The sequence below is a fragment of the Phoenix dactylifera genome, unplaced genomic scaffold (genome assembly GCF_009389715.1).
Source record: "Phoenix dactylifera cultivar Barhee BC4 unplaced genomic scaffold, palm_55x_up_171113_PBpolish2nd_filt_p 000007F, whole genome shotgun sequence".
Taxonomy (NCBI): domain Eukaryota; kingdom Viridiplantae; phylum Streptophyta; class Magnoliopsida; order Arecales; family Arecaceae; genus Phoenix; species Phoenix dactylifera.
The window spans coordinates 3,485,700-3,503,323 of NW_024067666.1; the positions used below are offsets into that span (position 1 = coordinate 3,485,700).

At 38.9% G+C, this 17,624-nt stretch overlaps 3 protein-coding genes across 3 annotated transcripts in view; 1 reads left to right on the forward strand and 2 right to left on the reverse strand.

Annotated features, from left to right (window-relative positions):
• The window catches only part of LOC103704481 (asparagine synthetase domain-containing protein C4F6.11c), a 31,750-nt gene extending 15,649 nt beyond the window's left edge, over nucleotides 1-16,101 (forward strand). Inside the window, exons 16-17 of the mRNA XM_008787784.4 lie at nucleotides 5,521-5,525; nucleotides 13,440-16,101. Of these exons, the coding sequence (XP_008786006.2) occupies nucleotides 5,521-5,525; nucleotides 13,440-14,402 (968 nt within the window). The 3' untranslated portion in view covers nucleotides 14,403-16,101. The remainder of the gene's footprint in view (nucleotides 1-5,520; nucleotides 5,526-13,439) is intronic.
• LOC103704482 (60S ribosomal protein L13a-4-like) lies at nucleotides 671-4,496 on the reverse strand. The gene is made up of 4 exons (XM_008787791.4): nucleotides 4,120-4,496; nucleotides 3,851-3,967; nucleotides 3,625-3,712; nucleotides 671-1,026 (listed from the first exon to the last, which is right to left on the reverse strand). Exons 1-4 carry the CDS (start codon nucleotides 4,389-4,391, stop codon nucleotides 883-885), a joined length of 621 nt encoding a protein of 206 aa, XP_008786013.1. The 5' UTR covers nucleotides 4,392-4,496; the 3' UTR covers nucleotides 671-882.
• LOC103704483 lies at nucleotides 6,859-9,956 on the reverse strand. Its single transcript, XM_008787792.3, has 3 exons — nucleotides 9,639-9,956; nucleotides 7,596-7,670; nucleotides 6,859-7,224 (listed from the first exon to the last, which is right to left on the reverse strand). Exons 1-3 carry the CDS (start codon nucleotides 9,791-9,793, stop codon nucleotides 7,152-7,154), a joined length of 303 nt encoding a protein of 100 aa, XP_008786014.1. The 5' UTR covers nucleotides 9,794-9,956; the 3' UTR covers nucleotides 6,859-7,151.
• Nucleotides 16,102-17,624: the final 1,523 nt, after the last annotated feature.

Sequence of the window (17,624 nt, forward strand, 5' to 3'; positions counted from 1 at the left end):
TAAGGCTGGAATGTTCCTTACCCATGCCGAATAGATAGAAGGGAATAAGGGGAATAACTATCCACATCAAACCTGCTTATTTAAGGGGGACTGGAATATCTCTATACCCAAAATAAGATCCTCTTCTTGTTGAACCCATTTATACATAGTAAAATACGGCTTTAAAACGTTTCACTAAGCCAATTAGCGCCTAGCGTTTTTATTTTGAAGTAGTCTAAAGCTTTACCATCAAACAGTAGCAATAGACAAAAACCAACCAAGCAATGAAGCTACAGCATACAAAACGCCATTAAATTAAAACATAGACGCAACCTACCAAGCGATGAAGCTATAAAGCCATAAAACTAAAAGCATCAATACAACTTACGAGACCATGAAGTTAAAGTATGATCTATCAAACATGTTTGAGCTATTTTAACTGCCGACAGTAAGAGCAAAATATGCAATTGACACTGTAATGAAAATGAAGTCACACTTAAAACTGAGACCTTAGTGCAAACAAATGTTCTCTTTTGTTGACAACACTTCTGCTGCCTCTTATAACCTGCTCTCAGAAATTCACGGGAAGACAACCAGGCTGCAGAACTATCAAAATGCTGTCACATTACTGAACTAACAACTGAAGCTGTGAAACTAATCTTTTCATCACTGAAGCATCTAAGTAATGCTGTGGCTTGAAAACAAAAATTGCATCCATTAGATCATTGGAACTTAGTTCAGCGCAAAACCATTTTAATCCAAACAGACGTAACCAGATTGACAGACTCAAAAGTTACTGATGCCACAAAGCTACATATTTCAAATATAAAAAGATTTCATAAGAAAGTCTGAGATGAGAGTGGAGATCTGCTGCAAAACTGTTTACTCTATAAAACAAGCCTATCAGTACTTCAATGGGGCCAGAATGCTGAGTTGAGAGCCAAGCTTCTCTTCAGCTGCCTTCTCTGCCTTCACGCGCAGCCTAGCCAGCTGCTTCCTCCTCTCATAGGCAACCTGAGACCTCTGCTTCCTCTTCTCCTCCAATTCCTACCACATAAATAGATAAAGTCAGAACAAGAAACTGAATTATTATTAAAAAACTGAATAAATGAAGATTTCATTTATGAACAGCACCCCGTCATAGCAATAAACAAAACATTTTTTATGAGATTCATTGGCACCCCAACCTGTCAACTCCCCACCCCCGGAACCCTCTTTTTCTAATGATGATGGTCACGGCTCCACATGAGCCACCCTAAAAATAGTAATAGTACCAAAAATAGTAATCATACTAAAACTAGTAACAATACTAAAACTAGTAACAATACTAAAAATAGTAACAATACTAAAAATAGTAACAATCCTAAAATCGTAAGAATACTAAACATAGTAACAATACTAATAATAGTAAAGTACTAAAAATCGCAATAATACTAAAATAGCTACAATACTAAATATAGAAATAATACTAAAAATAAAAATAATACTAAAATAGTAATGCTATTAATAATTGTACTGGTATTAATAATAGTAATAATACTAAAAATAGTAATCATAGTACAAAAAGTAATAATAGTAATAGTACTAATAATAGTAATAATACCAAAAATACAAATAATAGTAACAATAGTAATAATATTAATAATAGTAGTAGTACTAAAAATAATAATAATACTACTAATAGTAATCATAGTACAAAAAGTAATAATAGTAGTAGTACTAATAATAGTAATAATACTACTAATAGTAGTAGTATTTATAATAGTAATAGTACTAAAAATAGTAATACTAGCAATAATATTTATATATGTGTGTGTGCGTGCATATATTATACATATGTGTGTGTGTGTACATGACATATAGATATGTACATATCTACATATTATGTATCTACATATGTACATATCAACATATCTACATATGTACATATATAATATTACAATCATAATTTTATATTATTATTATTATTATAGTTATATTATGAAAATAGACATTATTATTATTATTATTATTATATACAATTAATAATATAAATGATAATATATTAGATTATATTACATTTTATTAGATTCTATTATATGATTATACTATAATAATAGTATATGACTATTAAGTATATATAATAATATTTAATAATAATATAATATAATCTATTATTAGATTAGAATCTAATCAGTTATATTATATTATATTATTGTATTATATTACAATATTATTATATTATATTATAAATTATGTTATAATTATACTGATATTATATTCAAAGGCATAATGATAGTAGAGTCGGGATGTCCCCGCCCTCCTTTATTGTCATTTTATCATACCTAAAATACTTTCTTATTTTGGTTACTAAACATATGTTAAAGTTTCACAGTAATTTAGAAATGTAATTACGAAACAACAAATAGCTTTTAATAAAAACTCTAATTCTTAAAACTCTACTTTCCGAAAGTTCGATTTCTAAAAGCTCTACTGCCAACAGCAATTCCAAATAGGGCCTCAATGTGCCACCACCTACAGCACCCACCACCAACACCTCCCCACCCAAGTATTTTTGTGTGGGGTAGGTTTCTAACTCAAACAAGTTAGATCACATTAACGTCAAACCTAACCCAACTTCTAATCTTCCAATCCCAACCCAACCCCATCTTAAGCCCATCAATTTGAGTGGGGTTTGGCTCATCAAGTTCTGTTGGGTTATTGAAGTACTATTTGCTGGATTCAGGTTTCAATCATCAATTTGACAGCACGCTTGCATCATAATTTAACAAGACTAAAGATACAATTATAAAATATATAACTAACTTATATGAAACATGAATATGAATATTTATATATTGGATTAGGGCAAGTTGGATCAGGTTTGAGTCAAGCTACAGTTGAGTTTTGGTCGGATTTAAGTTTGACCCTAACCAATCCAACTTGAGGCCGGGTTGGGACGCCTTAGCCCAAGCCCAATCCAATTTTAAAAAACCTTGATCCAACCATATCTAGTAACTAGATTGGGCAGGTGGGTTCAGGCTGAGCCCAACTCATGTTGCATCTCTACTACTATGGGTAGTACAAAGAGGTCTACGGAGTTGGAGAGGAAGACTAACAGCAAAAAATCAAAGTCTCAACATAATAGCAAATTCATTTTCCTAAACCTCCTGCAAGAGAACATTCGTTTAACCATTAAAATAACTAACCTTTGATACATAGTTGTATTTCATGAGTCATTATACTTAAAAACCATCATTGGTACTTCTAGCATAATATTTATGTTAAATTTCCCTGCAATAAGGGAATGTTGTAATATTTGAAGTTGAGCAACAGCCTGGTGGCAACAACAGCTATTTCGCATATTCTAAGACAATCTTCAATTGTTTCACATATTTCTGTAATTACATGGTTTATACAGTAATTGCAATCATATTCTGCCTTGGAATGTAAAAGGCAATAAAGAAATAGAAACAGATATAATGGCGCGTCAACACTATGATTCAAAGAAAGAGAACAATAGCAGAGAATACAGAACGAAATAGCCAAGAATAATCAACCACATCCTAAACACATAACGTTGGATTTCTTTGAATAATGGACCTATAAGTTGCCATTCGATTAAGATTTTAAGATCAAAGGAGAGAAAAAGGGAGTTTCACTCACCCTGATGGTATCATAATAGCTCCATCCCACCTCCTTGGAGAGCCGACCCAGCAAGCAATACTTGTGCCCTGCCTGAAGCCTCAACACCCTAAAATTCATAAAACGATCAAATTAGTCATTTTATAAACAACAAAGTCAAAGGCCGTAACATTTCTCAGAGCATCTATATAAAACTAAAAGGAAACACTAAATTAGATCGGAAGCTCAAAATGGGAGAAAAACTTACTTGAGAGCATCGGGGATAACCATCCGCTTCGTCTTATCGTAGGGGGGCGGCACGCCCTCGTAGGCCTTGAGCCTCGCCAGCGCCGCAGCTCCACGCTTGGTCTTGTGAGGAATCATCCTACCAACCAATCAACAACAGAAGCATCAGATTGCGTCGTAGAAGCAAACATCGATCAAGCATCCAAAACGCAATCGATCTACAAATCCATCCAAAGGCTACTGCAATGGAGAATTGAACCGAGAAAGAAGAATGGATATATAAAAAGTTACCCACGGATAGTGCGCCAGAGGATCTTCGCGGGGGAGCGGAAATGGATGGGGCCGTGGGAGGGCTTGGTGTTCATGCGCTTGCGGAGGAAGCGGAGGTACTTCATCTTCTGTCGGACGAGGCCACCGGAGAGGCAGATCTCCTCGCACCGCACCACCACAACTCTCTGGCCATTGAGGAGCTCCTTCGCCAAGATCGACGCCAGCCGGCCGAGCATGTGGTGGCGCGCGTCCACCACCACCCTCCTCGCGCAGATCCCCGATCCGGACACCATCTCCGCCGCCGCCGCGCGCCGCCGCCGCGGCTGCTAGAGTTAGGTTGGCGCTTGGTGTTGGGTTTCAGAAGGAGAGAGAGGTCACCGGCTCGGGTTTTGGGGCTTTTATCCCGTGCAAGGAGGCCTCAAGGAATACTCGTATGGGCTGGCTCCACCGTTTTGGACCGTCTGATGGGTCCCATCGTCCGGCACCAAGGAAATGGGCGTAAAATCCAGCCTTCTGATCAAGGAATCACTCGTGATCATGGCCAAGAAATGCAGTCGCGCCGGTTACCGCTCAATGGACGGCTAGGATTTAGTTGATTATATATATATATATATATATATATATATATATATATATATATTAAGTAGAGTGGTAGCTTAATTGGGGTCGGCTGATCTTCCACTCATCAGTGGTCTTTGCCAAGCTTCGAGTAGCCTGGAAGGGTGTCTTCTTTGCAAGACGGATACTGGGCGCGGATCGTTTGCTCCTCGAGGAAGACTCGGCCGATCGAGTAGATATGAAGCCGAGGCAGCTTAGTCGAGGATCGGTCGTTGCTCCGCGATATTCATAGATTATTGAGGGAGTGTGCCTTCCATCAGACTTCACATGTCTACCGAAAGACGAATGATACGGCTGACTGGATAGCCTCCTATATAGCTCACCACTCGAGAGGCTTCACTTGGGCAGGCCATAGGCAAATGCCAAATTCTCTATATAGTATTTTATTTTCTGATTTTGTTGGCCCCATTCATGTGCGTCATATGTGAGCCACCATTGTATCAGCAAAAAAAAATTATTTATATAATTTTATAATATTTTTTTATATTCTGAAGGTACGATATCATGCTGCTATTATTATATAAGTATTGGATTAAGTGGTATATTTTGTTTGAGTGGTTAGAAAACTATGTAGTTATTAGAAAAGAGAGATACTTAGAGATGGGGAAGCTCACAAGAGGCACTCCAAATTTTGCATTTCTATGAATTATTGTAAGGTATTATTTTTTTCATCATTTCATAAAGTGATCATATGAAACGCAAGTGAAAAACTATATGAATGACAAAATAGATAAAAGGGTGCTTTGGATTTTGCCCATGATTTTTTTTTGCAAAAAAATCAAGTTCGAAATTGTCTTCTTCTAGTCCAAGTATTAATTGGATTTCATCGAGAGAAAAAAGACATGATATTTTACCTCCACTTTAGAATGTTAATATAATCACATCATCAGGAGATGCAGGTTATTTAGAGATTTTGATTTAAATGGACAAAATATTTGCGATTACCAATTAGGAAACCAGCTGTGAGGTAAGAACAAGCCATTAAGCTAATTAAATTTTACAAATTACAACTTCATCATGATTCCTTTAGCCGTAGATGTTTATAATTGATAGTGCATATGGAAAGAAATCAGACGAGCTTTTTTTTATCAAGTAATACAAAAATAATTGAATCCATTAAATTCTAACTCAAATACTCTAGCCTACACCACATCGTTATTGCTTTGAATGGTCTCTTAACTTTTCTCTTTTCTTTTAAGCATGTTTTAGCAATTAGCAGCAATAATATAGGCATGAATCTCCTTTTTCTGAAAACAATTCAAAAAAATAAGTCCAGTCATTAAAAAGGTTGTTGTTTAATAGACATTCCCCTCCTATCAACTAGTTGTATTGAAATTGTAATAGAGAGGGGGGAAATCCAGCTTCAAAAAATTCATTCTACAAAGAGTATTCCAATTATAGAAGACTTCCATTCAAATACTAGATTATACACACACACACACACACACACACATACATACATACACACACTCACATAAATATATATATATATACACACCAAAGCCATGACATGGGACCATTACAAATACAATCTGTCTGTAAATACAAGCAAATTTCATATGCATAAATGTATGGATATCAAATCATCTTCGCTAAGAAGCACTGCCATTCTTTTATCCTTCCAGCTCTTTTCTCTCAGTTCAAAAATTAGATGCTCCACTTTGCTACAAATTATTTCTTCAGAAACCTAGAAAACTCCATTATCTATTCGACAAATTATTATCAAGGTCTCACCCTCTGACTAAAAAAAAAAAATCCTAGCATATTCTATAAAAGAAAAACCCCCAAAACCGGCTAAAATAATTGGGACAAAGATTAACAACCATGGTTCTAAGCATTACCATTGTTTGAGAGAAACCGTCGTATAGAAAATGTAATAGGCTAGCGACTGCTGATCATTACATATACCACATTTATTCAGGCAAAAAAAAATCTGAAGAAAGTGCATACTAACTTTCCAATTGACCCCTCTTTACCAGTGAAGGACTCCTAGTATCTTTGACCCTCAAACACCTTAGATTAAGAGCTGATACCTGTGAGGCAAAGACCAATTTTGATAAAAGCATCAAAAAATGCTGCTTTCAAGGCCATCTGTATAGACAAGGAATATGTGAATCTGCCATTTGAGGTCTCTGTGAAACATTTAAAAGTAAGGGACCAAAAAGTCCACAACAGTGAACATATACTATGCAAATATTATCTCTGAACAACCAATGCAATGCAGGTTGATTTAATGGCACAATTAAACGATGACAAAAAGAAACGACTCCAAATACATTTAGAAAATGATATAGTATGCAGCTTGTTCATCCACAAAAGTTCCATGCCTGAAAGCCTATCCAGATGACCCAAACCATGAACACTCAGAGCTACTTATTCCATTGTTACCTATTCTATATCCAAATGAAACTCAGAAGAAACATATTAGCAGCACTTCAGCTAGTGGATGTAGACTGGCCAACTGAAGCAGCATAATTCCCATGATCGCTTGCTCCTTTACTCTTTCCACTGGTAAACAATAAAATAAACAAATAAGAAAAAAAGAAATGTGTTAATACATGGCAAAAGGCAAGACATGTAAGTAGATAGATATAAGGTGTAATTTCCTCAACAATTATATATACAGACAGCTACATATATATCAGCTTGGAACCGACTATAACTGACTCAGCCATATGGTCTAAAACTTGTCCGAAACGACATGGCAACGATGGCAGGATGAAAAGGTCAATCCACAAATCTAGCAATCAAGGAGGGGCCAGCTATATACCCAATTAAATCCATCAGAAAAATTGTACAAAAGCAGAGCAGAAACAAGCAACAATAGAATCTGTTGCAAATCACACTAATAGCCAGTAACAAGGATCACAAGAACTGACAAACTGATTTGCTGCTGCTTCTCCATAGCTTTCTTCCGATGGTGGTGATCGAACATCAGGGCCTTATCATCCCAACTGCAGGGAAAAAGAAGAAGAAAAAAGAATATGTGAGGCAAATTGAGATTGTAGACTTTCTGAAAGAGTAAATTTGAGATCCAAGTGATGAGATGATTGTTTGCTGCATGATTGGTGCAATGAAAACAACCAGAAAATGTGGAAGAGCTATAACTTACACCAAAAACATGCTAATTTATTTCTCATTAAACATTTACAGTCATGTGCAATGACAAATATGCAGTACACTGATCAAATTAAAAGCAAGGGATAGAAAACCCAAGTATTTCCTACTCTACAAGTAATATCTAAAATCAAAGAAAATGAACAAACTATAGATCTTAGTCTGCAAAAGATATCAAAGATAGTAAGTTTAATGGAAATGTGATCAGCTCAAATTGCTCCATGGATCCTGCTAAATGATCTAGTTTGATCCCCACAGGAGTAAGGTTAGAGGCAGTGATTGTAAACTCTCATATACAAGAAGAATGGAATGCATCATAAGTACAAATATTCTTTACAACAAATAGCAGAAGGTAGCAGCCACTAGACTTCCTGGTGAAACTCGCTACTCCAAAAAGATCTATGTAAAGGTACAGAAGTAACATAAGGCATTAAGAGAGTACACCAAGGAAGTAAAAAAAACTTCTCTAACCATTAACAAAAATTGATTGTAATGTTTGCAGAACTCATCATGAAGCAAGCAGAAAGTTCAAAATACACTTTCTCTTCCCTTTCACAACTCCCACCATACTGCACACTATACATCTCTCTTGTGGTGAGAAGTTTGCTTCTTCCACAGTCTTCCGCAATAGGAAACTGAAATGTCAAGACTCCTAATAATTTTTCTGTCCAATTGATCCAAGAAAATTTGAGTGCAAAAGCAAATATATCGACTAGTACCAATGACATTGATTTCAGCATGCTTTTTACCTTATTATACACTTGCTGATAAAGACAGGGAGAGAAAGAAGAGACTTCATAGAGATTTTGAAAAGGAAAAGAAAAAATCTGTCAATCAGGCTGCATTTTTAATATACTATGAATTTGAAACTTGAACATGATCCAAGAATATATTATTAACCCAAAAATTGAGCATGTTAAGTAAAGCAGCAAATAACTTCCAGCTTCTTTTGAGACAACGAAGAATGCTGTCCTGCTATGGCATTTATACTCGTATTAGCAATTTTTCCCTGATTTCATATATAACATTGTGACAGTTCCCCCCCCACCACAACACCATATAAAAAAGCAGCAAGCAAACTGGAAGAGATAATGAGTACAACAGTCGCCATATTCTTAAACCAACAGATAAAAGAATATCGGTTCCCAAATCATAGTGTGTATAATTTATCTATTTGAGTCAAAGAGTCAAGAAAGAGAAGGACAAGGATTTTGAAATAACTTCATTTCGTGAGAGACCTTAATAGCTGTGATCAATGAATAAAGCTTCACCAAACCGACCCTATACAATTGAGAAAAGACTTGATGATTATGGTTATGGAAAATGATGCCCATTGCCTTGTATGTTCGGAAAAGCTTAAAAGAGAGTCCATCTAAAGAATCAACATTTCATATCCAAATATTCGAAGATTATGAATTATGGAATCAGAAGCTATCGCTGGGATAAATCTGGTGACCATTTACAGATTTCCTCATTAAAAGTATCACTTGAACACTACATCAAACACAAGGATCAAAGCTCCAGACCCATAGTAATATGATCTAAAGCGTTCCCTGGTGATAACTTCTTATCATTTAAAAAGCTGAATTCCCGAGGTATAAGCGATGAAAAACCGGCATTTTCAATCAAAAGCAATGCATTTTCTACTCTACAGGATCATTGTTTGCAATCACTATACTAGCCTCAGAGGATCCATTGTTTAGCCCTTACAAGTAGGGGGTAGAAAGAAACAAGAGGACGAGCATGAACGAAACAAGAATGATTAAGAAAACGGGATAGAGAGAAGGGGGGGTTAAGGAGCTGACTTGAAGTGGTGGGAGAGCTGCTGCCTCGTGAAGGAGTTGAAGCAGGCGACGGCGGAGAAGGCGAAGGTGCGCACGCATGTGCTGACGATCCGATCCGGGTTGGTGTGCGGCACCCCCGGGTCCCCCCGATATATCTTCCACCAGAAATCCTCCATCTCTCTCTCTCGATCGAGATCGATCGAGATCGAAGGGGCTGTCGGGGATTCTTTATATCTCCTCTGCTCTTCCTTCTCTGTTCTAGTATTCTTTTGGGCTTCTTTTTCGTCTTGCGGACTCCCTCCTCTGCTCGAAGAAGTTTCGAGAGAGAGGGAGGAACAAAAAAAAAATCTCCAACATCAAATCTTCTATGTGAAGGGATTACTTTTGGACGGTCGCGATTGGCTGCCCATCGAACTGGGAGTAGGTCGGTGTTTCTGGCTTGCAGCTTGCTGTAGGGCTGTCCCTGGACCCGAACCGCCTCAAAATCCCTGTCGGATCAAGCTGGCCTAGCCCGAATCTTGGAGAGTCGGATGGATTCGGACCTTGCTTGGGCTTCAAGTTTTCCTTTGAAACAACCTAGCTGGGCAACCTAAGCAAGGAATGAAGGATTCAATGCCTGTGGAAGGTTATGAATTCATGTTTAAGGCCACCAGAATTTGTAACCAATCCTAATGTTAGTATATGTGGTATTAGTTGATTTATAAAGTGATATGGTGAATATTTGTCCCCTGACCTCGGTATAAATCGAAGCGTCCAGGCTGGAATATCATTCTAGTCTGATCGGGCAATGAGAAAAAGCTATATATCTCATTGAAGACTTTTGAGAGCAGTTAATGCCGGTAAAGATCATGGTCACAATCTCAGGCATTATTGCATGATTAAAACAGTCGTCACCATGTGTGTAATGTGGGAATTGTTACTCTGCAGTTATTGTATGTCCTATTAATCTCGGTAATAGACGCTGATCCCATCCCATATAAAGGAGCAATTGGGGGACCCTCAGCTAAAGATCATTTTCCACTCTATCCTCTCACCGCTGATCCTGTTAATCTATGTAGTTATTGTATGCCCGTAAAGATCATTTTCCACTCTAACCTCTCACTCTAAAAGCTCTGTTGCTCTCTCTTCCATTATTTCCTTGAGCATCTAAGGGACCTGGTAGATAAATTCTCGCAAGAGGACTTTATTTTTAGGTCAATCTAGGATCATATAAGTTTGACCATAGTCGTCACCAGTGCTCCGCTTGTCAATCCCAACTCTACAACTCGGAGCATAACAAACTTCACTTCTTTATCTTGGTCGCCTACCGACCTCGATATTCACCTCGGATTCAAGCAGCAGCATAAGATATTTGTCTGCAGAAGTAATTATGGGCGCATGTGCGTGAGAAAATGCTACCCTTTTATTCTTTTTTTTCCCCTCCCAATAATTGCTTGCATTATCTTGCCAGATAATTATAAATACGGAGATATATAACATACATCAACTTAGGGAGGATTTTTTCAAAATTAATTAATATATAAGATTCGGAACAAGTTCTTGTCTATTAACCCAATTTTCTATTGCTACCTCCTATGAGCATCATCTAGGAGCTCTGTGACAATATCTGGCCACCATCCTTTCCAGCTTATCATCAAGCAATTCGTTTCAACTTTGTGGAGGGAAAAAGGGACAAGGGATAAATGTCATGCTACATCTATTCATTGGAATCAAATCTAGAACTATATCAAACCATGACATTTATCATTGTCATCCCTTTGTTGTTTATTAGCCTCGCTCCACTAGTCATGCTTTCTACCAAACAATCAAGGCAATATCGAAAGAATTTTTAGTCCTACTACGTAACATCTCACAATATCTCAAAATTGGGGTCAGGTTGAATATTAGAGTTATGATATTTCATCATTTTATCACCATCCAAATGTATTGCAAATGATCAAAACACAATTATTAAAGGTGGCTCACTTGTCACCTTGCAATTGTAATATAAAATTGGGTTTGGGTTGTATCTTTCATACAAAAGAATGATTGACCTATTTTCACGAGCCCGACTATCTGATTGCGCTTAGTGCTTTGAGAGTAGTGCAAAGACTTTAACGAAGAGCAGGCGTAGGAGTGAAACCAATGCATACAATTCCATCTATTTTGTTTGTGTTTTTTTTTCTGCATCCAATCCGAATGTACTTGCTTTGTGGAGAGGAGAGGTGCAACCTCTTCTATCGACCCTCCCCTATCTTCATGCGCAACCCTTTCCATCAGCCTTCCATCCTCATGCAAGCGGTCCTCCTCCGGCCCTCCATACTCGAGGCCCATTGCCCTCTACATCATACTTTGATCTTTCGATAAATGTGTAATCTATATCTTTAGAAAGAGAATAGGAGAAACCTGTCTACCGGCCCTCCTCCATCCTTGCACCAGCGAGCCTCACCATCCCCATCAGCTCGCCACCCTGCATCTCAAGAGGGCCGATGGAAGGGGTCGTGCCTCTTCTCTCCTCTCCTCTTTATAGAGTGAGCAATTAGATTAGACATGAAAAAGAAATCCATATGGATGGAACCATATGCATCAAGTCCACTTTCCGTCTACTCTCTAATATGCCCTCTGTATCCATCTCAAAGCACTCAGCACTATCGGACAATCAAGCTCGTGGAAGAAGATCAATCATTCTTTTGCACGAAAGATACAACATGAGCCTATAAAATGTTATAAATTAACTTGTTGTTCCTTGCGAAGGTCATGAACTTTGGATGCTCCACATGCCCGGGATACTGGGAATTGCACTTCATAGGTTAAACATGCTGCATCATGCGAGGTCATAAAGCCCCATCATCAAGAACATGCATAAAAGGAGGAACCTAACATTTTTGCTGCATCAGCCAAACAGCAAACATCCACATGCAACTTCCCGTGCCACAACGCGCACTGCCACGTGGCTCCAACTCATTGACGCTATCAACTCCCAAATGACGTGGGATCCACGTGGCATCATTCGTGTGACCACCGTTGGGCCGCGAAGCCCCACACAAACCCCAAGACATCCCATGCCCCTGTCCCGCCGGAACACGTTAAATCTCCCAATCCTCGTTTTTTTATATTCGTCCCATTTCTCAAATCCAATCACAGAAAGCCACGTTTCCGTAACAAACTCCCCAGAGCTACGCCTCGCCGCTAGATCTCGGACCTCTTTTGCAAGGCAAAAACCTCCCCTACTTTGCCCGAACCCCTCCCCCTCTATAAATGATTCCCCCCTTATCTAATTTTCTTCGATCTCTCGCTCTCGCTCTCGCTCTCTCGCTAGGGTTTTTCGAAGGTTTTTAAATTTTCCCCTCCAAAAACCCTAACGGACGACCAAACCCTAGTTTTTTTTCGCCTATATCTTGAACTCTGTGCCACAAACCCGAGATTTTTTCTCCCTGTTCTAGGGCTCAATCGAACTCCAAGGCGGCCGTGCTCTTCGATTTCCAGCTGCCGAGATCCATGGGGGGAACCGATTTGTCGCCGCAGAAACCCACGGTGAGTCTCCGAACAGTTCCGAGCTCTCCCGGTCTTCCTGTCCCGCTCCGTTTCAAATGCTGTTGAAATTTAGGGTTTTCCAAGCGTATCTCTTCCGAACCATTGTTCCAGATCGGGCGCGGTGTTCAGTTCCGTGTCGAAGCTGGTGAAGCGCTGGATTCAGGACCGATGACAGAATAGTTGAATATGAGCGATGGAGGCAGGGAGAGTGGAAGGGACAACCAGACCACCTCGAAGAAGAGTAAGGTATCCGGTAGTGACGAGTTCGGCCGTGCCATTGCCAAGATCGCCGTGACTCAGATCTGCGAGTCGACTGGGTTCCACAGCTCCCATCGCTCTGCTCTTGATGCGCTAGCAGATGTTGCGATCCGGTACATATGTGATCTAGGCAAAGCTGCAAACTTTTATGCTAATTTATCCGGGAGGACAAGTAGCAATGTGTTTGACGTCATTCAGGGACTGGAGGATCTGGGTTCGTCGCAGGGGTTCTCCAGTGCATCAGACGTACACCGTTGCCTGGTCAGTTCAGGTGTTGTTCGAGAGATCAGCCAGTTTGTGAGCACGACAGAGGAGGTTCCATTTGACCAACCTGTTCCCCGATTCCCAATTGCTCGGACCCCCAAGCATACACCTAGCTTTGCTCAGATTGGGGAGGCTCCTGCAGGGAAGCACATTCCTGATTGGCTGCCGGCATTCCCTGATCCACATACTTATATCCACACGCCAGTTTGGAACGAGAGGGCTACAGACCTCCGGGCAGATAAAATTGAACAAGCAAGGCGGCGGCGGAAGGCTGAGAAGACTTTGCTAAGCTTACAGCAGCGGCTTGCTTGCAATGGTACAGCTGGGTTTGCCCCAGCCATTGACGCTGATGCTGGGAAGGGAAAGCAGGTTGTTTGTAGCAACCCTTTCGTGGCCCCACCTTTGCCATTTGGGGAGAAGGAAGTGTCAGAAATCATTATCCCAAACGACGATGCTAACAAGAAGTTGTCAGTGCTTGAGACTTTTGCACCTGCCATCGAGGCAGCAAAAAGTGGGTCTTTTATGTCCTTGATTAGCAAGGAAAGGGTTCTTCCTAGTGAAAGGCCTCCGGTGCATTTTAAGTTTGGAATTCACAAGAAATCCATAGCGGTGCCATTGTTCTCGAAAACTCTGAATGTTAAAACAGATTCCTGGTTCCTGAGGGATGATGGGAAGGATGACAAGAAGCGGAGAGCAGAGATGATACTTAAAGAATCTATGGAGAACCCACAGGAACTTGCTCAGTTGTAGAGTTCATTTTAGATGGGTTTTGCTGATGTGGAGTTGTGTTACTGTTGGCATGGTGTATCAAGATTGGTGGAACTTCTATCTCAGATTTCTGATGGTTTGATCCATATGAGAAATTGAGGTATGTGGAATGTCTCAATCAGGCAGTAACCTTTGCCTACAATCTCTCTCTCTCTCTCTCTTGAATTTTCTCTTTCTGAAAAAGTGTAGAGTATCCCTTTCTTGACATGCCACGATGAGTGATAGGCATAATCTTTCCACCCACATTTTTTTTTCATAATTTCAAGTTTAATACCAAAGTGTAGAGGCCAAGGATGTATCATCTATGTACCATTAATTAAAGTGTGAGTTAAGAAGTGAACACTAATCATGCACTATGGTATTATCCGGAAACAAAACTACTAATCTGAGCCTGGGGGACCATTTTTTTTATAGATCAAAAAGTTTATGACTTTGCAGATTCTCTTACTTGTGACATACATGGTTCCTCATGCTTTTGCCTGTTTAAATGGAAGACATAATTTATTTATCTGCTTAATGTTATGGAAAATCCTTGCTTGTATTTTTTTAACTGTATCCAAAGCTGAGCCAGCTACTTTTTGCTTGCAAATATTCTCCCTCAATATATCTCTGTTTCCTATCTTTTCCGTGTGAAGTTATACTCTCTGGTTGAACTATTTTAGCTGTTGAAGTTCTTACCATTATTCCAAAAGATAGCTATTACAATGATTGTCAAAAGGGTTTTGGGTCAATTTTGTCACATTATAATTTGCAGAACAACCAAACAACACAACTACCATTGCGTATGTTATGACAGACATAATGACTATATGATGGATGTTATTGAATCTTTGTTTGCAAGATAAAATATTGTGATTCATTTGTAATATTTTTGTTAGTACACCTGACTGTTAATGTGAGAAAATTATATACTATAAACAATGTTGAATAAAATCCATTCAAAGATTGAAACGCACAAATAGAAGCCATTACCATTACAGAGATCCAGCAGTTCTTGGGGCCCATTATGCTGTAGTAATGGCCACTAGGTGCACCTATTCTAATATATGACAGAAACATGCAATGCTCCACTGACTCATACCTCTTCCTTTCATGTCACAAGCATTAAGCTACTCCAATATCCATGTTGGATAGGAAGTCAATTTAACCCCCTTTATTCTTAAAGCTTTTAGAAGTTGGTGTGCTATATATTGCAGCAGCTCTAGCTTCATTATGGACTGGTGAATTCTCCACTGATCAGTGTATTATCTGTTGTTATTGTAAGTCTAATGTGATGCATGTTCTTCCAACAAAATCAGGATGCTCGTCATTTAGCATAACCTCCTTCTCTAGAATATAAAAAAGACTTGACATACGTTTGTGATGGAGATTGAGAATGTGTTATGGTGCATTGAAGGGCTGCAACAGGGGATCTTTCTTAGATTTAACTATAGTTATCAATTTTTTTTTGTTTCTTTATAGGTATTTTCAGTTTTAGTGGATCTTTTACAATCAAAGGCTGATAGTCAAAGATATCAGATTTTAATTGTTAGCTTGGTGAGACCCATTTACTGTAGTGGAACTGTTCAAGCACTGTTCACGCTATAGTAATAGTGAATGGTAATCGTGCCTTATTAGGGCCATTTTGGAATTTTAAGATAGAATCAAATTAGATTTATTGTTACGTTATAAAAAGGGACTCTTAGAGTTATTGACCATCTTAATTTTTTGTGGTAGAGTGAATCTTTTGCCATCAATGGTTAGATTCTATTGCATCATGATGAGGCATATGGTGTAGGCTAGCACATCACAAATGCATTTTTGGACTAGCATGGTAAATTGATACAATGCTTTAGGTATTACATGTTGGGATCATCCTTGCATAGAACTAGCATGGAACTTGTCAAGCTGGCTATGCCGGTGCTTGACATGCATTGGCATGGAGCTGTGCCACATGCCTAGTTAGGCACTGACATGATATGATCTGATTTGCGCCTGTTAACATGGATGACACTTTAATCCTTGATATGACATGGGCAGCCATGTTTTGATATTTTTGTAACTGACATTCAATTGCACTTGCTTGTTGCTAGGGGTGACTTGAGTTGTGCTAGGCTGATAGCTTGATAGGCTAAGACCACTTGAGATTGGGATTTCTCCAGATATATAGTAGCTTGGGTTGGACTTGATCGAATGAACCAAGTTTGGCCTAGCTATGTAGTCACTGGGAACTTGGCCTAGCTATGTAGTCACTGGGCCATGAGCATATTTATGCATGATTGAACAGTAGCTTGACACCATTATCTATGTAAGCCTTGCTTGTAAGCTCTACAGCACATTTAATTTAGGCGATGGGAAATAATGGACATAGATGAACAGTAGCTTCACATTCACGTGCCTTAACTTGAATCTCATGTTCCATATAAACAGGGTCAGCATAAGAGATCAAGTGGGATTTTCATCAAGTATGAGTATATTTGATTGACTCTCAACTTGATGCTAGTCCTCCAAATCAGTGGCAATTCCTTTGCCAAGGCATTTTCTGGATGAGAGAAGAGCTTTCTGCAACACCTGAAAGACTTGTTTGAGGGTAGGGTAACCTACATTGCTGGTAACTCGGCCTAAGCTCAGGCAATTAGGGGCCAATCCTCACAAGTTCCCATAAAACTGGAAAGATGTTATGCAATTAGGAAAGAATCCGAAGTGTAGTCAGTTTGCCATCAGTTTGATTTCTATCAATACAGATGCAATACCTCCTTTGATATACTTATTCCTTAACTATCTTTCCCACTTTTATCACATGTCCCTATCAAATTCTTATTTTTGTATATGCAATTTGTTTGGTTGGGTCCTCATTATTGCTCAATTTCCAGACCATACAATCTTGCAAGGCTTATTGCTATTTTATACTTTTCTCCCAAGTATTTAGGGTGTTCTCCAGTCATAAAACAACACAAGAAGTTCTTCATTCAGCTCGTTCTATTTTGTGTATCCCATCTTCTGCATAGTAAATCCAACATGTAACAAGACAGATGACACTGTGGCATCTTCATGTTATCAATATCGATTGGGGCCTTATTTCGATATTCAGTAAAATTGTAATCTAAAGATTCTGCTTTTACTCTATTAACTAGAGGCCACGTGCCTTGATCAAGGTTTTGAATTAGTCGACAAGCCCCATCTGTTAGAGAGAGAGAGAGAGAGGGAGAGAGAGACTAGATGAGG